Source organism: Neovison vison, chromosome 7 (assembly GCF_020171115.1).
Source record: "Neovison vison isolate M4711 chromosome 7, ASM_NN_V1, whole genome shotgun sequence".
NCBI classification, from domain to species: domain Eukaryota; kingdom Metazoa; phylum Chordata; class Mammalia; order Carnivora; family Mustelidae; genus Neogale; species Neogale vison.
In genome coordinates this window covers 179,067,045-179,092,696 of record NC_058097.1, presented here as the reverse complement: position 1 = coordinate 179,092,696, position 25,652 = coordinate 179,067,045, and the positions used below count along the sequence as shown (strand labels likewise).

Below are 25,652 nucleotides of genomic sequence, written 5' to 3'. Positions count from 1 at the left end.
GTCATATTATCCACATGAGATGACTGATGTTGTACATTTAAAAAGTACCTTATAATGTGGACTCTTACTGTATCAAGAAGCTACAGTGACACATGTGACAGTCATTTCCTTGCAACTCTGCTAAAATAATCATTTGACCAACCAAAAGGCCTTCTGCAGGTAAGACAAGTATTCACAAATTATGCAGGATGCTTAGTACCAAGACTCAGACCTTAACGGGACTTTTTTTTAAAAAGCTCTCTGCCTCATAATGAGGCACTCCTTTGAAAAATATAGTCTGAATGTGACACAAAAGCTTAACATTTAGACTGTGATGATAGAATGCCAAAAAAAAAAAAATTCTATTTCCAAAAGAACAAACGATTCTTTTAAAAACATACATAGAAATAATAAAACTGCTAACACCTTTTACACATTCACAACATCTCACTAATGCATAGAAGTTTGAAACCTAGAACGCATTTCTCCCCATCCCATCTCTAAACTGATTCATAGAGATCACTAGTATAAAGAACTTATTTACTTCAATTTTAAATGTCATGAAATTGTTTTCTACACAGATAGCAAATTTAGTTTTATATATAGGATTGTAAGCATACACATCTAGGGATTACCCAGTAAACCATGAATATTTTATCTATTGCCCATAAAATACAGCTAACATATGGTTGTGGTACATCCCAGGCAGATGTCATTTAAAGCACACAACGGGAGGTGCTAGCAAAAGAAATACTCATTTGCAAAAGTAAACAGAACCCTTCCAATATGATGTACCACAACCACACATGAGAAAAGTCAAGAACTTACTTTATTTTAAAATAAACATTGAAGATATGCCCCCTTCCCCACCACCCTACAAAAAACTTTTTGAATGTGGAATGTTCAACAGCCTATCCATTTTAGTAGGTTACAAAACCAGCAAAAACTCCAGTTGTCTAATAATGAATGTTTGAGAATAGTTTTGTGTCTTGTTTTTTGTTTTTCTTTAGTAGCTGAGCACCTACAGGAAAAATTCCTTAGCTAAAGGCTAATAAAACAAAATTCCATTTCTGCACAGAAAATACCATTCACTTAGTATTAGTAGCCTTTGCTGAATAGATGGGATTAATTCTCCATGAAGTCAAGGTGGGATATGACAAGCAGCATTAAGTTCATAGGCACATAGAACTAGTGCTCAAACTGCTAGCACAAATTCCAACAGTACATAAATTACTAAACTGTCATCTCCATTAAACTTGTGACTCTCCCTATGCATCTAAGTGAAGGAATCACCACTTTGAATATAAATGCCTCCATGAGAAAAAGGTAATTCAATCAGGGTTAGACAAAAGATAAATGCAACTACAGAAATAGCTGCTGGAGATAACCGTAAAATTTGAAACACTAACAGTGCATGGGGTGAACCACATAAGCTGCTAGCTGTTGAACACCAGTGTTTCAAGATACAACTTTTATAAACATGTTTTATTTGTTTTGCTTATACCATCAGAACTGAAACTACTGTCTGTCATTTCCCTAAAATAGGGAAATCAATCTAAAACACATACTGGTGCTTTGCAAAAGATAGCAATTTAAAAGGGTGGTAGCAGCAGGCATTTGATATTTTTCTTTTGAAAACCTTCAGGCTGCAGGAAAAACATGTGACCAAGAGTGTTATAATTATCCATTAGATATTTTCATCAGTACCTGTACCAATTTAGGTGACATTACAGCAAGATTCAAGGATTAGTGACAGACAATGTACATTATAAGGAATGATATATAGTACCAATCCTTACAAAAGTCATTGTCGAAGAAACTGTTAAGTGTTCAAAAAGGTATCTAAATACTTCACATTAAGTACAGAAGCGGCCATCCAGATTACATCCCATATTTGTTGCATATTTTTCAAAAAGTGCCAATCAAAGCCTAATTTTGCATTTTGGCTTTGTCTTATACAGTATTAGCTGTTAAAAAGCAATTTACATGTGTTTTTAACCACAGTCGTTTGGCCATAGGATGAATAGTGCTGTGTCAAAGCTGGTAGCCAGCCTTTTATATTAAGGGCCCATGCATAATTTGGTATGCATCTAACGTTCAGTGCTCCAATTTAACTGGAAAAGCTGTGAAATGCAGTTGTTCCGCCAAACCACACTCCACTCCTTCTCGAAGGGAAATATTTTAGTTTTGTCAGTTACCACTGAATAACTCTAGGGCTGATTTATAGATTTTGTCCAATGTCAAAAGTCAATCTTGCTTTTTCCAAGCCACTTCAAATAACTATGGAGATATCACCCTGTAAAGTGTATTATGTTTTACTCCTAAGCAAGGGTGAGGAATCTGAGTATCATGTGCAAGGCTCAAGATGACGCTTAGGACAGAACATGCAGAATAAAAATAGTTTCCTTCCATATCCAGGTAATATAAAGCTGACAATTGTAGTCCTGTCTTTATGGGATGAAAACAGTCCCTTTACAATAAGTTTCCTGAAAGGGAGAACAAATAGATAATAACTCTTCTGGTAACATATTATGGTACACTGGCCAGTGTGTTTTTGGCGTTTAAACATAATCCTGTGAATCAGATTAATTCACTTGCTGAGTGTTCATTTGCGGCATCCCTCTGTTGGGTCTTGGGGGCCCTCCACGACCTAGAAGACAAAAATGGCATTTGGTTTTTCTTTCAAATATTATTTGCTTTGCCTTCAAGCAGATTTTCATCTGAAGTCAAGAAGCATGTGGGCAGCTTGTCACCACATTATTAGGTTTAAGAAGTCAATTCTTCAGTGTTCACCTGTCCTGGAAGTTGTCATGCGCAAATTTGCTCATGTTCTCTAGCTAAAAGAAGAGTAGAGCTAATGGAGTATTCCACCAGTACTCATTCATTCATTCATTCAACAAGTATTTATTGAGTGCCTACTATGTGCCAGGCACTGTCATCAGGCGTTGGAAATAGATACAGCAGTAAAGACAGACAAGGTACCTGCTCTCATGGAGCTTACATTCTAGTGTACACTCTAGCTTACATTTCAGTAGTAAGTAACATCATACTATCAAAATTAATAAAAGCACCAGAATGAAAAACAGACCTTGTTACCTAACTGTTAAAAAGAAACTACATAACATTCAAAATTGTATAATGACTTGTAACAGATAAAGTAACTTTTTACATGCTGTTAAAACAGATTTTTAGCTACCGGTCAACTCAACTTTCAGAGAATATGCTACAAGATGAGAAAGAACATAACCCACATTCACATGCAAATATCCTTTGATACTTCAAGTCAGTAATTCCCAAGTGATCCATTAATTTAAAAATAAAATGCACCTTTTTGCTGGCCAGCTTCTACTGGCACTGAAATCAAAGTACTTTGTAATTCCTCCTTAATATACATTTTATACATGTTATGGCCAATATCTAGAGGAAACCTATTCAATTTAACTTCCCTTAAATCAGAGAACCATTTAGAACTTCAGATCATAAGAAATGCTATCTGTCTAATTGTTACACAGGTTGACTTCCTGTCCAAATAGGAAGCAGTTTTCCTCTGGTAATAGACAAAATCAGAAACTCATTAAACCTGTAATTTTTAAAGATAGTTCAATAAATTAGTTAGGATTTTGGATGTTTTATTTAGAAGTCAGAAATAATCCGACACTTGTATCACTATTAGTGATCCAAAAGCATTGAAGTTTCAACTAGGTTCTATCAATTCTAAATGGTTCTCTAAATGTAACTATGGCTTATCTGGCCATTAAAGAATTTCTGACCCTAAAATATAATATGCATGTTCAAAAATGAAAGAGGAATAATAAATTTATATAAATGTTCAATCTCATTCCAAAAATGTCTTACAAAAATGTTTCAGTAAGTACTTCCTAAAAACATTTAGCAGGTTTTAGGACCTGAAAAATAATTTGCAGTTGGAAAAACACTTTTTCTGAGGAGGAGAAATGTTTTAGTTTTCAAGACAATTTATATAGTAACAGGGAAAGTCATTCAAAAAATTAAATTTGGGTTCAAGAGAAGTTTTAGAAACAGAGCATTTCATTTAATCCCTAGCAACAAGTCTGGTAATGATAAATGTATTCCTAACATGTAACCTACATGCAGACTATGGAACAGCTCTTCCAAGGCCAGAACAGAAGCTCCACTTAGGAGCTAGGATCACCACCACAAAATATTACCTCGTGGGGCTCCCCGTGGTCCACTCTGCCCAGAGCCTCGCTTGAAATTCTGCTGATATCCATCCTAAAAGACAAGCTAGTTAGTACGGAAGGAAATGTAATTTTTTAATGCTTACTCATCATCTATCTATTCTTATTGACACAGAACACAAAATTCTTCCTTGTATTTTTTGCACATTTCAATATAGCTAGAGAAGTTATTCTGTAATTGTACTTGTTATTTTCAACATTCAATGTCTCTACTCTTAAAAATCATTTTTTTCTCCTACACAAACTTATTTTTATTCATACATAATTAACATAGTATTATATTAGCTTCAGGTGTACAAAAGGGTAATTCAAATATTTTATACATTTCTTAATGCTCAAGGTAAGTCTGCTCTTAATCTCCTTTATCCATTTCACCCATTCCCCACCCACCCCTGCCCCTCTGGCAACTACCAAGTTTATTCTCCATTTAAAAGTGGTTTTTTTTGTCCACCTCTGTTTAGTTTCTTAAATTCCACATATGAGTAAGATCGTGTCGTGTATTTCTTTCTCTGACTTATTTCTCTTAGCTTCACACTCTCTAGAGGTACATACACTTCCTGCAAATGGCAGTATTTCCTTTTCTCTTTTTTTTCTGTGGCTGATAATATTTCATTATATATACCACATCATCTTTATCCATTCATGTAGTGATGGATACTTGGGGTTACTTGGGGTTATAAATAATGCTGCAATAAACACAAGAGTGCATGTATCTTTTTCAATTAGTGTTTTCATTTTCTTTGGGTAGATACCTAGTAGTGGAATTACTGGGTCATATGGTAATTCTATTTTTAATTTTTTGAGGAAACCCTACACTGTTTTTCACAGTAGCTGCACTAATTTGCAACCCCACAAACAGTGAACGAAAATCATTGTTTTCAAGACTCTATTAAATGAGCACCTATGTTGAGTGCTTAAGAAAGTTATCATTTTCCATAAAGAAGTATCTTGTACAAAATTACAAAATTAGCCCCAAATTACTTAGTTACTAAAGTACAAACAGCCTCATCAGTCGATTTCACTGGTTTATTTAGGTCAGCTTTGTATTTTAAAGCAACTTCTACCTACCCGCTGATAGCCAGAGTAGTCCCGGGGAGCACTGAACTGAGACTGTGTATAACCACTGTTTGGAGTGTTAGAGAATGAAGAGCGGTAACCATCATATCCTCCTAAAATTTAGGACAAGAAAATAATTTTCTTATCTACACAAGGAATTTTTATTTCCTACTACTGACCAAAAAAAGAACTGAAAGATTGTAAGCCATGCTAATTATTTAAACTAATTTCTAATTTCCTATCCTGATCCCATCTGTTCCTGAATTTCTGAGTATTAACTTACTTGGAAGACGACACTTTTACCCATTCATGCACACACACCCCCACCAAAAAAATCCCCATAAAGTCTGATAATTAATGGAAACAAGTATCACCTAGAAGACAGAGAAGTCAGGGTTTTGACACCTAAAAAAATTCATTCCTAATTTTGTCGGTTTAAATGCCTAAAGCAGGACCACCTGAGCAGGCTCAGTTGGTTAAGGACCTGCCTTCAGCTAAGGTCCTGGAATGGAGCTCCACATCAGGCTCATGCTCAGCAGAGAATCTGTTTTCCCTCACCTGCTGCCCCTCCCCTGGCTTGTGCTCTCTCTCGCTCTCTCAAATAAAATCTTTTATAAAAAATAAATAATTGCTAGGCGCCTGGGTGGCTCCGTCATTAAGCGTCTGCCTTCAGCTCCAGTCATGATCCCAGGGTCCTGGGACCAAGCCCCACCTCGGGCTCCCCACTCAGTGGGAAGCCTGTTTCTCCCTCTCCTGCTCCCCCTGCTTGTGTTCCCTCTCGCTGTATCTCTGTCAAATAAATAAAATCTTTAATAAATAAACTAAATAAATAAATAAATGCCTGTAACATACTAAAAACGTTTAAGTTGTACATAAGAGACTAATGCAGATACATATCTTTCCCCAAAACCATACAACATATTTCTATGTATTTTATAAATAAAAAAAGAACATAAATTTGCTGCTGCTTTTTTTGGTACCTCTGAATCCATTGGCAGGGCCCCTATATCCATTCATCAAGCCTCTAGCACCACGGGAACCACCACGAGACACACCACGACTGTTGTAATACGGCTGACTGCTACGTGGAAATCCAGTGTTCTGCTGGGGAGGTTGCTGGTGGTTACCAGTCACTTGATGGGGCTGGTCCTGGGAACCATGGTAGGTGCCAACCACTATAATAAAAAGAAAAAATTTATACACACACATACCCCACATACACATAGCTCATTACAACCTGTTCTCTCAGTTTCTGGTTTAAGAGGTGCCTTGTACTTCCTCTTCAAATTGTCTTTAAATTTTCATATTAACAATATTGATCACTATCCATTAGTTAAGTTATTAAATCGCTATTTTCCTCCTACCCATATATTAATTAGCTAAAGAGAATACAATTCTCCAACAATAATTCCAAACCTTTAGAAGCACACAAATGTGTGAGAGCACAAAATTCTATCCTTCCAAATGAAACAAAACCTGTATTATTAAATATCTGTCTATTAGCACAAGAGACCCACAATAACTCAAAAGATCTTACATACTGGAACAGTACAATTTTCATTTTGTATCATTTATTTCTTTTCACTAAAAAGTTCCTTTGTGGTAAAAGTTTTCATATCCTTTTAAAGATTTTTTTTATTTATTTATCTGACAGAGATCACAAGTAGGCAGAGAGGCAGGCAGAGAGAGAGAGAGGAGGAAGCAGGCTCCCTGCTGAGCAGAAAGCCCGACGAGGGGCTCAATCCCAGGACCCTGGGATCACGACTCGAGCCGAAGGCAGAGGCCTTAACCCACTGAGCCCACCCAGGCACCCCTCATATCCTTTTAAGTTGCCCTTGCTACTTAGTGAAACATACAAAACCATGCTCTCCCACACCTAGGCAACCATATGGTGGAATATCCAGTCAATTATAAAGATAAATCAGCAGAGGCCTTCAGCTTATGCCCCCCTTAATGCCTGATTTCACTTCAAGTCCTTTTGAGTACAACCAATTTAGAAGACAGTTAAATACTACTCACAGTGGCACTCAACCTGATGAGGTGAAGAGAAGATTCTAAAAGGTTTACGCTAACCTTGCACACCCCTTCCTCCTTCCACAATGGGGAGAAGTCTAGAATCTACAAATCTTCAAAAACGAAATCCTGAGGTACCTTTCTGATACTACCTCAATGTTTATAATTCACAGAGGAGACAAAACAGGATGCAAACACTACCTTTGGAAGGTGAGGAAGGTAGAGACTAAAGGAAGGCCTATACCCCAAGAACAAAAACAATCAGCAGCCTCTTGCCAGCCCAAATCTTCCCATGTTTAGGCAGAGAGAACAGGTGGTGTGACTCTTGAAAAACTTCACCTGATTTTTTTTTTTTCACCTGATACATTTTATATCCTGAAGAAACCCCAAACACATTTATCAGTTCTCAGAATGATATCTGGAGTGAGTAAGCCCAAGTATGCCTAGGAGGAGAAGGAGTGGTGGCTCCTTTTTGAACTATGTAATTAATGGACCAATTATACTATCTACAGTGTGATCTTTCTATAGACTGCCTTTCACTACATTCCCCAAATTTAAAATTACAGGCAACTATCATGATTATAGGTAACATTTTCTATCTGAAGAGATTCATTCACATGCATGTAGAAGAGTGGTCAAAAGTGAATTTTCAACTCAAGTTTTTATCAGTAAGTTAGTCTTGGTCAAATCTCACTGCAAAAAAACTCTTAGTGGTACAATTAAAGTGTAATCTTTATTTAAAAATACCAGAAATCAGGGCACCTGGGTGGTTCAGTTGTTTTAAGCATCTGTGCCTTTGGCTCAGGTCATGATCCCAGGGTTCTGGGATCAAGATCTGCATCAGGTGCCTGCTCAGTGGGGAGTCTGCTTCTCCCTTTGTGCCTCCCCCCAGGCTCATATCTTCGTTCTCTCTCTCTCTCGCAAAAATAGATAAAAATAAAATCTTAAAAAAAAAAAAAAAATTTAAATACCAGAATTCTTTTTAAAAAACAGAATTTCTATTAAAGTGTTTGTATATCATAAACTTCAAGTCCATAAATAGCCAGATTCTTGCCTTATCCCTTTTTCATGTTGTTCCTGACCAAACAGTACAATTTGCTGTGGAGCAGGTGTATCTGGGGCCTTTAGACATTGTGCTGACATGCTTATGAGTACATGGCAATAATTAAAGGAGCATGAGGGCTTGAAACCCAGTTTTATCCCTCAGCAGCTAAACACAAATAGCGTAATGGATAAATATCAGATTATAGCTGATTCAAACTCCTTACTAATTACTGGTGCTTATTAAAATTATAGGAAATACATGTAAGAATTTAGTACTTAAGAATCCATAATGTTGATCCAGGTCTATCAAGAATTTAGACAATTAAAATATCTCATACTTATTTAAATCAGTCTGATAAAATTAAGCTATTAACCCCTATGATTTTAGAAAGGTCTGCTAGTTTGCTATGGGATTCCAATTAAACAACCTGGGATCTAAATAACCAAAGACCTAAAGCAGTTATTTCATGCCTTACAAAGTTAAGAAATCTACAATATCTCCAGCTACATTACTACAATGGATGTGGTAACCAGCCAACTTATAAATGACCTTACTTGCCAACAAAAGACTTTGTTTCAACCTAGTCTACCAAAGACAGCTACCATGGGATTTTCGCCTGCTTTATTCTAACTAGCATACTGACAACCAAGCCAACTCCTTACTGCTTCTTAACTGTAAAACTAACTGACTTACTACCTACCAAGTATCACGCTATTTGGCTTCAATTAATTAGCAATCTAAGTTGATCATAATTTAAGTAACAAGCTTAATTCCACTAAAACCACAGAACGAAAAAGGGACATTATGAGCGCTTTACTGATCAAAAGAAAACTGGTGTAAGGCCTCCAAAAAAAGTGCAGGCACATACAATAAATATGAACTCAATTGAATTCAGGTTCTGTAATGAAAAATCTGTAAGGTCTACTACTAAAACAAAAACTCTTGGACCCCAACACTCTAAAAATCTAAATTCTCCTACCACCTACCACCGTCAGTTAACTGTGTTGGAGGGCAAGAAGCCAAGAAGTGACACTGGTTTTCCTACCTGTTTGAAGCTGTTCTTGTTGAAGGTCTGTTTGTTCTACTTGGTGAGGCTGACTAGAAAAGCTCTGGTTGTAACTGGCCTGGTACTGATTTTGCTGTTTCAAAGTTTCTGGTTCATTAACAGGAGGAACCGGGGCATTCATATTGAACACCTGTAAGTAAATAAAGTAAATGATTACATCATCCCTTTATGCTAATAATTTCCCTATTTTTAATAAGGCAGACCTCAATGCTGGTTTTACCTCAACTGTAAACGCATTACAGTTCCAAACACATACACACACTCACTCTCTATATATACAGTATATATATATATTTAATATACAGACATACACACCACACAGCACTTAAAGGAGAACATAAGAGGGGATCAGAATCTAAAAAGACACAAAAATCAGCAGCTTGGAAATGCAATTATAAATGAGAAAGTTTTTTAAAGATTCAAACCACTGATACAATGTCACTTACAGAACTTAATTCTATGAACTTTAACTCTGAGTTGAATACTTAATCATTTTTTATTTTTATTGACATTTTCAGCAAGTTACTACTTTAATATTTAATTCTGAACTTTCCCATGAGCACCAATTTAGCTGTATCCCATTAATTATGGTATTTTCATCATCATTTTCTAGAAACCCCACAGTTTAGAAATGCTTACTGAAAAACCACAATGAACTATAATATGTGAAATTTACTATGAGAAATGTCCATAAAATAAAAGATTAAGCAAATATGGAAAAAAGTAGACAACTGTTAAATCTAGGTAATGATTTATATATAAATATCATAGTAGTCTACTTTTCTGCACATTTACTTTTATAAATCAAACCAAAAAGGATGAAACTATAAAAAACAAAGATGTAAACACACAATTCCTAAAACTCAAATATTATCTCTGGGATCAGGAAAAAATTAGAGTTTATGTTCAATTAAATATACTCTACAGTTTGGAGAGATGTAAACTCAAATACAAAGCTAAATGAAGACTTTTTTGTTGAGACTCTGGCATGATCATACTACACACTAGGCATTTAATATTAGTTCAATTAATTACTCACCGTTTGCATGGATTGGAATGGAGCTGCATTTACATTGATTCCACTGCTATGTAATGGTTTGCTTGTCCCAGCCTGGAACACCTGAGGCTGAGAAGCAGCCGGAAGGGAAGATGATGCTGTAGTCTGGTCTGTATTTAAGGAGATTGTTGCCTAAACACAAAATGAATAGATGCACTTTAGTGATAAACTATATTTAGCCAAGTCTACTATCCAAGACTTAGTATGTTAAGAAATTCAACTATTTCATAAAAGCAAAATACTGTATTGCTTGCATTAGGTCCAAAAAGAGTAACAATATTAATAGTAATTTACCTCTGCCCAATTCATGAGTAAGTGCCTCATCAAGTTTATGTTACCTAGTAACAGAAACTTGCCTGAATCTGGTCAATTGGTTCCTTTTGTGGTCGCTGCTCTGTAGCGTGAGAAGGCTGGTACAAGGGTTGAGATGCTGTATATCCCTCACTTGTGGATGAAACCAAAGGAACCTTCACAGAAACAAAGCAATCAAAGCTGCTTTCTGTTATAAACTCTAACACAGACAGGGCTAAGAAACAGATATACCTGTTAAAGAGACTATAAAACTTAACAACTGCAAAAACTACATCTACTATTAAAACTGAAAGTTAAATATACCCAAGTCCACTTACGAAGTCCCCAACAAATGCTTCTAAATGGCAATATCGACACTGAATTTTAGAATTTTGACATTTAAACAGGTCTTCTCAAATTCTACTCAGTTCAAAATTTAAAAATTATTATAAACATGAGACAACAAAAACAACGTTTTTTAAGTTATTAAAACAAAAGTAAATATAACATGGAAATAAAGCTACCCACAATATGACAGCTACCCACAATAGACTTGCACAATGATAAAATTCATACCTCACTTTCATGAGCCATTAATGAAAGAGACCCAAGAACTGATTAAAAACAAACCTACAGCAGTATTTCTGTCACTCTTACCTGTGTAGCTTCTGGTTGTACCGGAACTTGATTAGGCTGAGCAAGTCTGGATTCAGAATGAACTGTAAAATTGACCCCAAAAAATCCACTGTTAATCCAAAAATCAAATTTCTTCAGAGAAAACTTCTATAGCCAAATCCTAAAAACACTTTAGTGATCATGAAAATAAACTGGAAAAGTATCGTTAGGATTTTAGCTTTTAAGTAAGCTTTTCTGGTTTCCTTCTAGTCATAATGCTTCCACAGGAAAAAATAAGAATATGCTTTTAAAAAGCCTATATTCAATTCAGTGTGCAAACTGTCAACTCCCACCATTCTTCTACTCCCTTCCCCAACCATGGTTAAAGAATCAAAAATTTGGATCTGTGGTTAGTCCTTTAGAAATCACCCATTTTGCTAAGAGAGGCTAATGAACTCCACATTAACTGAGTATCTAAATGGCTTACAGGTTCTATCAATGCTGTATATGTTGATTCTGCCACAACTTTTCAGTTCTAAAAACTATGTATTGTCTTTCTCTGGTAGAACTTGGAAAACGAACACTAATAACTGTCTCTTTTCCATAGGCCTAACCATAATTTATTTTCTAACTCTTGGTAGAAATATTAGATATGAGCTTCCTTTACTTTGGAGAAATTGTAACTAACAAACTAACAGTGTCATTAAACATGCTTCCTTCAGCAATTCCTTTTGTAACACTGAAGATTTACATGATATTACATGTTATTTTATTTATTTAAGATTCTATCCATTTATTATTTGACAGAGAGATACAAGCAGGCAGAGCAGCAGCAAAGGGAGAGAGAGAATGAGACTCACCCCTTGAGCAAAAAGCCTAACACAGGGCTCGATCCCAGGACCCTAGGGATCACGACCTGAGCCTAAGGCAGACACTTAACTGACTGAGCCACCCAGGCGCCCCTAAGTATGTTATTTTATATAGTCCCACTTTTGTACCCTTAATAATGACATGTTTTGGGAAAAACACCAAGACTCAAAATGACTGACGGTCCTGGAGAAAAATGGACCACTTAACCACATACAAGATGCCAATCCTCTTTAGTGCTATTTCTAGTAACGGTGTAAGACTAGTAATACAAGTCTGAAACTTAAACTGTCTTTTTTTTAATTTATTCACTTGAGAGAGAGTGAGAGAGAGCATGAGAAGGGAGAGGGTTAGAGGGAGAAGCAAACTCCCTGCTGATCAGGGAGCCCGATGCGGGACTCAATCGCAGGACTCCAGGATCATGACCTGAGCCAAAGGCTGTCGCTTAACCAACTGAGCCACCCAGGCACCCAGAAACTTCAACTGTCTTTAGGCCAATCTTCCCCTTTCCTCTTAAGCAGCCCCTTAACCACCTCACTGTTGCATCTCATTTTTATTTAGGTAATAAAATGTTCAGAAATTCTCCTAAAAAGCTGCAAACACCCTTCAAAGAAAGACACCTCTATTATTTTTATGCTTAATTTTGAAATTTAAAAAGCCAAGCACAATTTAACTTATAATAAGCAAAACTAGTCTGTAATGTTACAAATCAGGAAATGGTTCCCAAAGAGCCAAAAGAGAGGGTAAACTAGTGACTGAAAAGGGACACAAATAGGCTTCTGAGGTACAGGTATGTCCCATTTCTGGGTGCTGGTGTGTTCAGTCTGTGAAACTCATCAAACTACATTTGCACATACTTAAGTTTATATATGATAATAAAAGGTTAAAAAAAAGCAACATAACGACAGTTACTCATATTATAGGGAAAAACAGTATTTCTTACCAAATTAAAAGACCCAAGATCCAAAAGTTAAGCAAACATTAAAAGGAAATAATTAATTTTCACATACTTTACAAAACTTGAGAGCACTGGCCCTGTATTTCTCACAAAAGAATACACCATTACTAACCCGGAGGGCAAACCAGCTGGGGCATGTCCATGTTTTGTGTCGGATTCATAGGCTGTGCAGATACAATGGCAGGATCAAGTGTCTGGTTTTCAAAATCCAGCATAGAATCCTGCAAGTCAGGATATAATGGAATTAGATTAAATAATGTAAACACTTAAACTTTCAGTTAGTGTTTGACTCAACTGCACCTACCTGTATGAAATTATAGGGCCCCTGCATTTGCGCCATAAGGTCCTGGACTCGCTGTCTTCTCACAACGGGATCTGCCTGAGCCACTGGAGTCAAAGAATGGGGCTCTGGCACTGAAGGAGATGCAGCCTGAGGTTGCTGCTGGAGTGAATTTACCACCTATAGGGGAAAATGAGGGGAGAGATGCAGACTGGGAGCATGAAAAGAGCTCCATTCATTACCATCATGACAGGTCCCCAAACTCTATATGGCACTATACTATAAACAAAGTAGCAGGCTTTAATGTAGTTTCTCAAACTGACCATAGTTATAAATTTAACATTGAGTGCTGTCACTTCTACAGTGTTCTCAATTCCACAGGACGACTATGCAGCATTTCAGATTTACTTTATAACCTGCTTTCAAAGATTACCCGTGCTTGTTTCCTAAAAGAATGTACTGTGCTTAAAACTGCTATGCCTTCTATAGAAAGAAATTAAACCTGTATTTACCTCAATACTTGACTGAGTCAGCAGTCAAGAAAAGTCAGTTGTTATCATCATCAAACTTTGAGTTCCTACTGTTTGATTCTCTCTAGGATGAAGCCGTATCACCTTATATAACTTGCTACAAAAGCCAAAGATCACTATACCTACCTTTTACCTACCTCTAATAATTTCTTCTGATTATTATTTAGTAATTCCCCACTCTTCTGGGAAATCTCACTGATTTTTATTATATTAAATTTGTGTTCTGTCTGGCTTCTAATCCTGGGCAAGTCATACCTGGTGAGCCTGGATAAATCATAAGCTTATTTCTCTTATAAGCAATTGTGAGATAATCACTACTTAAACTGTTGCGAAGACCAACTGATGTGTCATCTACATCTACATCTCAAAAAATTCTTTAGAATTACATCCGAATAGCCTTTGGAAAGGTCCCACCTACCAAGTACTTAAGAACAAACCATACTGGCACAGTACTAAGTAAGATAATATACTATTCTCTCCCAATAAAAAGCAAAAAGTTCTACTAAGCACTGTTACTTCTCAAACTTTTCTACTATGCCAACACATACTTTTCATCCCTAACATCCAATTTTTTTTAAATGCTAATAATTCATATTTCTACCCCTATATTCATGCTAATATATACCTATTACCTCACTTCCCTAAAAACATATACCAAATCTACTTAGTCAAGGCCCAGGAGGTTTGTATACCTTACACAAATCACCATTCTACAGAGAGATCTCTTAGATCTATTTTTCTTCTAACCCTCCTCTAATACTTCTGAACTGCCTTGCACAATTCAGCAAATACATATACTGTCTTGCTAGGGCTTCATGGGACACTATTTTCATCCAAACTAGGTAACTTTCTAGAATACAGGGCAAGTTCTTTACTCAATCTATCAACAGTGCATTTTGGTACATCTATAAAGAACTAAAGGTACTAACACACCTTTGAAGAATGATCTTGATGGGATAATATTAAAGAGAAAAGCATTATTATTCACAGCTGAAAGCTATTTTTTCTGTACTTCAGATATATAAAAGAAGCAACCAAAAAGAGGATGGAAAGGATGGCAAGGACCAACTTGGTAAGGCATTCTGATTTTATCTTATAGGTTACACAGCACCATCAAGAGTTTCAAGTATAAGTAACTTAATTAAAACTTTTCTAATAATTGGCCTATAAAAATGAGTAAGATAGCCTGGAGCACTCAGGAAAGAAAAATATGAAAGGGACACCTAACTAGACATGAGGACCTGAAGAAAGGTAATGTCAATTGAGAAACAGAATTAAGAAACACTAGAGAAATCTAGAGCATTAGGGAGAAGGAGTCTAAGATGACACTCCAACATATTCCCTTGGAAGGTGGGCCTTTTCTAAAGGCTATCCATGTGGGTGCCCAGATTTTTATAGAGCAACCTGGTATCAACAACATACAAATCATGTACTTTAATAACCCCAAGTCACACACATATAACTTTATATATATGTTCTATAGCTGGATCAATTAGAGATTCTACTAAACATCCACAAGTATAAATAATCTTTTAAACATAATGATCTTTTAAGTTTAATAAGTTTGTCATGATAATGTATTAAAAACATACAATCTTAATTTGTTCTTAGGAGATAAAAATTACAAATAAAAAAAGACAACAACCTTGCACCCAAGAGAACTCTTACCTCAACTGTTTCGACTGTCCACTCATCTACCTGCTCCTTTTCACCACTGCTGAACTGTGTTTCTGCCATAAATTGCCTATTTACATACTGCAAAGCAAAGTAAATGTTTCAGAGTTCTGCTTGAAAGGCAGAAAAAGCAAACCAGCATTAAATAAAAATCATACCTCTGTTGATTCAACTTCACTTTGTTCGGTGTATTCTTCTGCTGGCTCAGGTTCTAAGACGTTAAAAGATGATATAAATGAAGAGTAAGAAAAAAATTTTTTTTAAATATTTTATTTATTTATTTATTTGACAGACAGAGATCACAAGTAGGCAGAGAAGCAGGCTCCCTGCTGAGCAGAGAGCTGGATTCAGGGGCTCAATCCCAGGACCCTGGGATCATGACCTCAGCTGAAGGCAAAGGTTTTAACCCACTGAGCCACCCAGGCGCCCTAAGAAAAGTTTTTTTTAAATTAGCAATTATTTTAAACTCCAAATAAGTTAGCAGTTTACCATCAAATAACCAGAACTTATTAACAAAGTTATAGTTAGCATTAAGTTTCTATATTTTAATCATTCTTACAATAAAGAATTTAGAAAGAGTTTTCTTTACATTTACTCCAAAATGAATCAGGCTCAAGAGTAGTTATCCTGGATTAGGTATAATGCCAATAAAGAGCTAAGTTAAAACTTCTCTCTCTAGCCTAAGAAGTTATATTATAAAGCAGCATATAGATTGAAATCTTCCTCTCTATTTTAATCACTTGGTGAAAACAGTTAAAGGTGGAGAAAAGACTTCGCTATGTTGATCTGCAACCATAAATTCCACCAACGTGCATCTCCCTTTGTAGCTTCAACCTAATAGCTAACATTGTATGAAGCGCTTACTATGTACCAGATACCTGATACATACTTCTCTCTAAACAGAGAAGCTGAGGTACAGAGAAATTCAGTCACTTGCCCAAAGTTTCATAGCTAATGAGTGTCAAAGCCAAGATTTCAATCCAGGCAATCTGAATCAAGAATCCATGCTTTTTAACCACTACAAAACTTATGCTCTGACAGTGCTTCCAATGATACTCAGACTTAAGTTATCGTAAAAGGACTCCTAATGAGTGCTTACATACTTATTAGTTTATGCCAAGTGTTAAAGTTAAATGGAAAAAAATCTCATTCCATTGAGATATTTACACTTGAAGATTACGGAGTTATAATCACCCCATTTAAAACATATAGACATGCATATATGTGCCCTCATACTACTCACTTCATATACTAGCATGGTAAACAACGATAAATCTGGGCATGTCAGCCAAAATGTACTTAAAAAAGCCCTACAACATTTCTCCTCATCTATATTACAAGAGCCCAGCAATACTGCAACAAAAAAATACCGGTTTGTAACAGTGATCCAACTGAACATTTGAACCAGTAAGTAAATGACTGGTATTTGGGCAGAGGGAAAGGGAGACAATCTTAAACAGATTCCTGACCCAGCATGGAGCCATACACAGGCTCCGTCTCACAACCCGGAGATCATGACACGAGATGCAGTCAAGACTAGGACACTCAATGGCCTGAGCTACCCAGGTGCCCCTAAATGACTGATACTTAATACTTCTGGAATAACTCTTAATACACATTTACTATTTTGTCATGCTTAAAGTTTCATTAAAAACCTCAATGTGCTTATGTAACTAAGTAAATGTATGGCCTGAACTTGTGGCAAAAGAAGTAAAACTAGGACTATAAACTAAAGCTCATATCCACCCAAGTACTTACCAGCTTCAGCTACCTGGTCTTCAGCTGTAGGTGCTGAAGCTGACTCTTCTTCCTCACACAGCCCATTCTGGTGGTTGTGGGTGCTGTCAAAGTAGTTTGACTGGAAAACACGCTCAACAATTTCCTTTAGAGCTTTATCTAGAAATTGATATGAATTATAATGTTAGACCATCTCAGAATGCCTGACTTGAGTAAGATTCAACAAGCTACAAAATACTGCTCCAAGGAAAAAAAAACTTGTCAACCCTTACTGAAACATACATATAAAAAACATTAAAATCCACCAAAAACAGAAATGATGGAATGATAGAGAACAAAAAGAACCTATCAGTATTAAACTTTACACACTTAAAGGAAGTTAGTTCAAAACAAAAAGCTGACAGTTATTATTTATTCATTTAGTATATATTTAATGCCTACCTATATGTTGGGCAATACAGTAGGCAATGGGGCTACAAAAAGATTTGTAAAAGATACAATATCTGCCCTAAGTTTATAGTCTAATAGAGAAGAATTATCAGATACAAAAACAGTAAAATCACATCTGTGAAAAGTACTACACAAAGGTACAATGGATTGGACCTAGGCAGGAAAAAACTTGAGAGGCTTTCCTTGTAAGTGCTTCAAGAGCACAGATCTGGAAGATGAGTAGTAGAAAGAAGAGAAGTGCTTTAAGGGAGAGACAAAAGCATTTACAAAAGCCCTATATGAAGATAAATGGTGCCAAATACAAGAAAATGAAACCATGTGCTGTGGCTTGAGCCATAGGGAGCAAGAAAAAACCAAGAAAAGACAAGTCTGGTAAAGGCCAGAACATGCAAGGTCTTTAAGTCAAAAACAACTGTATGTAAAATATAATATAAGAAAGCCATTAAAAGAATTTAAAGAAGGATGGGGAGGGTGGATTTAGTTAAAAGATTGCATTAGACAAAAGGAAGTAAAGTAGAAGGAAGAGAAAAAGAAGTAGATAGATTCAAAACATATTTAAAAGGGAAAGCTGTCAGACTTTGATACACCTGGATATAAGAGGACAGGGCAGCAGGTGAAGGTATGTGTCAAGAATTAATCTCGGGGCGCCTGGGTGGCTCAGTGGGTTAAAGCCTCTGCCTTCGGCTCAGGTCATGATCCCAGGGTCCTGGGATCGAGCCCTGCATCAGGGTCTCTGCTTAGCAGAGAGCCTGCTTCCCCCTCTCTCTCTGCCTGCCTCTCTGCCTACTTGTGATCTCTGTCTGTCAAATAAACAAGTAAAATCTTAAAAAAAAAAAAAAAAAAAGAATTAATCTCAACTTCCTGGCCTTATATAGTACATGCAAAATGTACCTATTTATGTAGAATGTAGAATGTAGAATAGGTCACTTTACAGATAAATAAAACTTCAAGGACATTACCACAATATAGTTAATCCTGTTAACAATAAAACTAATAAGTTTTTGAATGAACATTTCACATCTCCCTTCCTCTGCATCAGAGCCTCCTAACTAAGAATTACTTGTTTTAAAAAACTTGTGAAAACTAAATGCACATAAAAACACCAATTTGAGTCATTAGTAACTTTTCATTAGCAATAAAGATGTTACATTCTTAAGATAAACAAGACTAGGTAGAAAATAACACCCAAGTAAGATATAAGCTTAGACATTTAACCCTCGTTTCTCCTCAGTAACGTTCATGAAAATTTGATCAGGCTTGACCTAAAACTACTTTTTAAGCTAACAAGTTTATACACACATGTAGATTTCTTTCTATTCGAACTTTAAATGATAAATTAAGTACATATTTGATGCAGATCTAAAATTAAGAAGCAAATATGATTTTTTAATGAATACAGTAAATAATGCAAGTTAACAAACCAAGAAAATTATTTCTTACATGAAAAGATACAAAAGATTGGCTCCCATATTTGATTTACCTTTTCCTTAAAGCAAATACACTCCAAATTACATCATACAGTTTTGCCAATTAAAACTTTTTATCCAATTTTCCACCAAACAGCTAAAAATAAGGTATAAACACAGATACACTGATCTTAATATGTTCAAAATCTACTTCCCTAAATCAACTTAATAAATAGCAAAGATAAGAACCTATTCCCTTATTTACTAAGGAAATAAACCTAAAATTCCTAATTTACTGAGGTAGTGAAAGTGGTTTTTTATCTAAAGATTTAATTTATTTAGGGCTCCTGGGTGGCTCAGTGGGTTAAGCCACTGCCTTCAGCTCGGGTCATGATCTCAGGGTCCTGGGATCGAGTCCCGTAACAGGTTCTCTGCTCAGCAGAGAGCCTGCTTCCCTCTCTCTCTCTGCCTGCCTCTCTGCCTCCTTGGGATCTCTGCCTGTCAAATAAATAAATAAATAAATAAATAAATAAATCTTTAAAAAAAAAAAAAAAAGATTTTATTTTTTTTTTTGACAGAGATCACAAGGAGGCAGAGAGGCAGGCTGCAGGGGGACGGAGGGAAGCAGGCTCCCTGCTGAGGAGAGATGTGTGGCTCGATCCCAGGACCCTGAGATCATGACCTGAGCCAAAGGCAGAGGCTTAACCCACTGAGTCACCCAGGTACCCCGGTAGTGAAACTTAAATGTCCCTTTATTTTCTTTAAAATGAATATGCACCGTTCATTTGAGATTAAGGCTTAAAAAAAATACAAAGAAAATAACATCCTCAAATTAACAAAGTCTAAAAAATAACTAAGCAAAAACGAAAGCAAGGATCAGGAGTAAAATGTATGAGGTACAGAAAATATTCTTCATAAAATTTCACCAACAAGGAAAAAAACCAGTCCCTATCTAATACCAACAACTCTGAAAAGTTTATTTGGTGTTAATCTGTCCAACTTCAAGCACAGTAAGTTATACACAAAACCATGGTAAGTTAGGATTCCCATCTCTACCGATTTATGATTGGTGTTTGTGACTTATACACACACATACACAGCAAAAAGGGAAAAAAAAGGAAACAAATCAATAAACCAAAAGTAAACAGCAGATCAATGTTATTTACACAGTTCTGAAATTTCTTCAATTAACAATACTGTTTTTAAATTTTTTTTTAAAGATTCTATTTATTTATTTGACAGAGAGAGATCGCAAGTAGATGGAGAGGCAGGCAGAGAGAGAGAGAAAGAGGGAAGCAGGCTCCCTGCTGAGCAGAGAGCCCGATGTGGGACTCGATCCCAGGACCCTGAGATCATGATCTGAGCCGAAGGCAGCGGCTTAACCCACCGAACCACCCAGGCGCCCAATTAACAATACTTTTAAACAGAAAACTTATTTTTAAAGATTCTTAGTTACAAAATAAAAAATTATGGTAATACTCACAGGTTGTTCCACATACAGATTTTTCCTTTCCTTCCAGCAAGTCCCATAGGTGAATGGAAGCATGTTCATACTGCTCATTCAACCTTATAATAATAATAGTAATTTAAAAATTAATTACATTTTAGTTGTCAAGTCAACATTCAGAAGTTTCTACTATCAAATAACTATACCTTAAGCTCATGTCCCGTTCCGGGTCTGCTAATTTGTAGAATTCATCCAACAATGACAATTCCTCTTCAGACAGTATTGGCACTCCATTCAAACCTTGCTTCAGGTCAGTTCTCACCTCATCATCTCCCAATTTGTCCAAAACATACTGGAGCTCAAGTACAGTTTTTAAACGTTTTTGTTCTGCTTCTTCTCTCATAAGCTGCTCCCGACGTGCTGTCTTCTTTATTGTTTTCTGAATCTGCATTAAAAGTGTAAGCATAAGACACTGAAATTAATTTCACAAAATTCCTAATACAGTTCAACCAATTTCAGGTCCAATAAAAATAAGACCTACTCACGGAGTACGTGACCCTGACATATAAAATGATGATTCCCAAATTACAAGTAAGAATTTAATATTTAATTCATCTGTTTTAAACAGTTGTTAGAAATTTAGAACACATCCTCCCCTCCACATAAACTATTATACTAATGAAATGTTACCAGTAAAGGATGTATTTGGGATTTGCTTCAAAATAACCTAGCTGATAGCAAGCAAGGGAGTAAGTAGTTGTGGATATGTATGAAATAGGACTGCCATGAGATGAAAACCATAGAAGCTGAGTGTGGATATAGGGGTGTTCATTATATCCCTTTCTTTAGTTTTGCCATCTTTCATAATAAAAAGCATAAAAACTAAAATTTCTAATTAAGCCCTGAGTCAATTAAAAAAGAAACCCAAACACAGCAACAATAAAAAATCTTATCTATATCCATCTCTTCTCTGGAAAAATGTTCAAATTTTTTCATTTTAAGTATCTACTATCGACTCACAGGGATGACTGGGTTGTGGGATGCCACAACCCATCACTGCCTTCCTCATCCCCAACTATCCACATTAGTATTGTATTATTCCAACATATTGAAAATTGTGACTATGGGGCGCTTGGGTGGCTCAGTGGGTTAAGCCTCTACCTTCGGCTCAGGTTATAATCTCAGGGTCCTGGGATCGAGCCCTGCATCAGGGTCTCTGCTTAGCAGAGAGCCTGCTTCCCCCCCTCTCTCTGCCTGCCTCTCTGCCTACTTGTGATCTCTCTCTGTCAAATAAATAAAATCTTAAAAAACAAATAAAATAAATATTTTTTTAAAAAATAGTGACTGTGGAGTACCTGGCTGGCTCAGTCAGTAAAGCATGCAACTCTTGATCTCAAATGTCATGAGTTCAAGCCCCATGTTGGATGTGGAACTTACTTAAAAACAATAAAAAACTAACAAAAGAAAAAGAAACTTGTTTTTATGAATAAGGGTATGCTGGCAGACAACAAGAGGGTGGCAGAAGAACAGAGATATATACTAAGTACACATATTTTTTTCCCCACTATTCTTTTTCTTCTGCTAGTCTTTTATTTTCCTGGGAAGGTAAAGGGAGACCCAATAGGTCTTTTTTCTCATGCACAGTGCCAGCCTGGGGTCAAAAGTCAGACTTTTAAAAAAAGGTCACTCTTTTCAAGAGTCCTAAAAGTGTTTTACTTACCACCTTTCCCCCTTTCTCAAGCCTCGCTAGGATAAACTGAGACAGAGAAAACCAGATAAAAGCATACGAAATGTATAATAAAGGGAGAAATGGGAAGAGAGAGACCTAGGAGAACAATGTGGTCTACAGTAAGACAAATTTAGGATGGCAGCACAGAGGGTAGCAGATTAAATGATATTTAGCAGTAAGTAACATGTGAACATACAGATGAAATCTAAGCTAGGGCAGTACAGAAAGCTTTCAAGGAGAAAGTGACATCTATTCCTAAGATAGATAAGCCTTCCATCTTACTGGGGAGCAGAGGCTGGGTATGTGCAATTTTGTGTAATTTTGTATGTGTACAATTTTAGGACAGAGAGGCAGCCAGTAGCCAGGGGCCAGAAATACAGGAGGGGGTCAGGAATGTGAAATAAGTCAAGAGAGCAGAAGAAATAAGATAAAGAATGCCACTTTGGATAAAGTAAGTTCAAGTAAAGAATATGAAAACTCAAAAAGGTAGGCTGGAGCAACTTTAAATAATTTTTTTTTTTTTTTTTTTTTTTTAAATTTGAGAGAGCAAGTCAGTGAGAAAGCATGAGCAGGGGGGAGAGGGAGAAGCAGGCTCCCCGCAGAGCCAGGAACTGGACTTGGGATTCGATCCCAGGACTCTGGGATCATGACCCAAGCCAAAGCTTAACCAACAGAGCCATACAGGTGCCCCAAGAACTCTTGAATGCAAAACAAAAAAGGTGTTTAACTGTGGAAAGGTGCAATAAAGGATCAGAGTTCAATAAAGACTGCAAATGAATTTAAATGCCTGGTGAAAAAAGTTCCTGCAAACATCAGTGTTAAATCAAAAGCAAAGGAGAATGCAAGTATTTTCACTTATACAGTGTTAGTAGCCTGAGAAATTGATGACTGTATTATTAAACTGTATAGCAATCCTACTTCTATGATCCATATTTTTTAAAAGAAATCAGAAAAACAAATTGGCCAGGATTCATCAAGCCTAAGGGTCTGACCTAGGTGAAGTGGAACAATTCCCTATTTTGGTGTAAATTAAGCTTCCTTTATTCCATTTGGAGGGATATCATTAATATTTTCCACCTTTAATCAAATTTAATAAGTAATAATAATATTAAGTGCCTGAAATATATTAGCCGTAAGTCAAATGCTGTTCCAAGCACAACTCTGTGATGAGGTAGGAACCATTATTATCGCTACTTTACAGATTAGAAAACTTAAGTAGTGTGACAGCCTCTCCCTGCTTCTCTTCTGATACTACTGGTCCTATTTCTCTGGAAAACCCTGAATGTTATAGGGACAGACAAGTAACTAAAAGTTAACAGTAACTCAAAGTCCTACAACTACTAAGTAAAAGTGGCAGAATCAGGATTCAAAACAGTCTGGTTCCAGAATCAGAACTTTTTATCTCTGTAGTGCAATGTCTCTCCTCACATAACAAAGTGTTTTGTTTATTCATTGTACAAAATCAGAGGCAACTTTGTATTTAATGTTGTTAACCCCTCTCCAAATAAGCTAACACCAATTCAGGACAGGAATTTTCTGGTCTCAACTTTCAACAAATTATTTGACTTTCCTTGTATTTAATTTTTGTCCTGTTCCCAAAGACTTCTATCACATCCAAAGATGTTGGGAAAAACACCACGTTGGTGGATCACAAATTGATACAAGAGGAATGTATCCCTTAAGTCTGCCACATTCCTTAAGATCCCTAATGGAGACAGTGATTACCAAATATAAAAACAAGACTCTATTTTCTGATAGTTAACAGGATTGTAAGATGGTCATTAGGCATAAAGGAATATATGAAAAATAAATGTGCACACATACAAGGAATATACAGAAAATAAATGCATGTGTGTATATAAATAAGCTAATTTTTTTAACAATGAAATATTTAGGGTAACTACTATATTAAGTTTGTCATATCTGAAACCTTGGTTCTCAGGCATCTTTCAGGTGTTACATTAAACTTTACAGAACTGGAAAGCATCTTAGGTATAACTGAATACAATCCTCTCAACTTGCAGAGAGCTTATAAACAGTAATACAAGGACTAAAACCCAAAGAAACAAAAAAATGTTCTGCCTTACTTTTAATATTTCATAAACATATATATAATCTTTTACTTACATCTTGACTTAATGCCATGAAACTCCTCTGTAGTTCTTTTGCAAACTCCAAGTTATTTGTGACTTCCTGGTACTTAGACACGGCATCCTAAAATAACAAAGACAAAACCCAATTTTACTAAAATACAAAGAACCACAAATTAATTTTCTTATTAAAAATAGCAAACATACAATCCTTAATAAAATGTAGCATCTTTACCAGCTGATCTTGATTAAGCCTTTCCCCTTTGTTCATTCGTTCCTGGTAATCATCAAGCTTGCCCTATGTTAAAAGAAAAAAAAAAATTATGTCCCACATTAAAATACATACCAGCCTAACCATGCTGAAATACAAACCCATATCATCCTCTAAGTTTGTCTCAAATCTTGCCCTAAAGATGCTTTTTAGTTAATTTCAGGGTGGGTTTTTTTTTTTAAGATTTCATTTATTTATTTGACAGAGACAGATCACAACTAGGCAGAGAGGCAAGCAGAGAGAGGGGGAAACAGGCTTCCCGCTGAGCAGAGTCCAATACAGGGCTCGATCCCAGGACCCTAAGATCAAGACCTGAGCCGAAGGCAGAGGCTTAACCCACCGAGCAACCCAGGCACCCCTAGTTAATTTCAGTTTAAGTTAGTGCATAAAGTAACTTATTTAATAAACAGTAAGCTAAAAAAATGAATGTAGGTACTCCAGCCTGCTGAATGATACCAAATTTTGTACTATAAGCCAATGACATGACACAGTAATGCTTACTCTAGGTTTCTCAAAAAAAGATAGGCATCAGATGGCCTGCATAAATGGTTCCTACCCACATGAGTGAGGGATACAATTTGGTTACAATCCTACTTATACAGGAGCATACAGACATAGACATTTTATAGTGTTGAATTCTTGTCCCTCGGAAAGAATTCATGTGACTTAAAAAAAAAAAAAAGAAAGAAAGAAATCCTGTGACTAAGTCATAGGAAAAGAGTGTATTTTTCCTGATTAGACCCAAGTACTTACTATCTTTGATGTGCTTCATCCATTCCTTTTGAGTAACACGATCTTCAGTTATTCCATCCCCCTTAGATAGTGTGCCAGTCAAAGACTTTGTTTTATTTTCTCACAAATGGAATTAAATGTG

At 36.2% G+C, this 25,652-nt stretch overlaps 1 protein-coding gene across 1 annotated transcript in view; it reads right to left on the bottom strand.

Annotated features, from left to right (window-relative positions):
• Positions 1 to 502: 502 nt before the first annotated feature.
• CAPRIN1 (cell cycle associated protein 1) overlaps positions 503 to 25,652 on the bottom strand; it is a 38,464-nt gene continuing 13,314 nt past the window's right edge. Inside the window, exons 3-19 of the mRNA XM_044259054.1 lie at positions 24,743 to 24,805; positions 24,545 to 24,631; positions 20,895 to 21,133; positions 20,725 to 20,807; positions 17,407 to 17,544; positions 15,807 to 15,859; positions 15,643 to 15,729; positions 13,469 to 13,624; positions 13,277 to 13,385; positions 11,382 to 11,443; positions 10,790 to 10,900; positions 10,416 to 10,565; positions 9,356 to 9,506; positions 6,233 to 6,427; positions 5,265 to 5,365; positions 4,167 to 4,230; positions 503 to 2,629 (exon numbers count right to left, since the gene is read on the bottom strand). Of these exons, the coding sequence (XP_044114989.1) occupies positions 2,565 to 2,629; positions 4,167 to 4,230; positions 5,265 to 5,365; positions 6,233 to 6,427; positions 9,356 to 9,506; positions 10,416 to 10,565; positions 10,790 to 10,900; positions 11,382 to 11,443; positions 13,277 to 13,385; positions 13,469 to 13,624; positions 15,643 to 15,729; positions 15,807 to 15,859; positions 17,407 to 17,544; positions 20,725 to 20,807; positions 20,895 to 21,133; positions 24,545 to 24,631; positions 24,743 to 24,805 (1,914 nt within the window). The 3' untranslated portion in view covers positions 503 to 2,564. The remainder of the gene's footprint in view (positions 2,630 to 4,166; positions 4,231 to 5,264; positions 5,366 to 6,232; positions 6,428 to 9,355; positions 9,507 to 10,415; positions 10,566 to 10,789; positions 10,901 to 11,381; positions 11,444 to 13,276; positions 13,386 to 13,468; positions 13,625 to 15,642; positions 15,730 to 15,806; positions 15,860 to 17,406; positions 17,545 to 20,724; positions 20,808 to 20,894; positions 21,134 to 24,544; positions 24,632 to 24,742; positions 24,806 to 25,652) is intronic.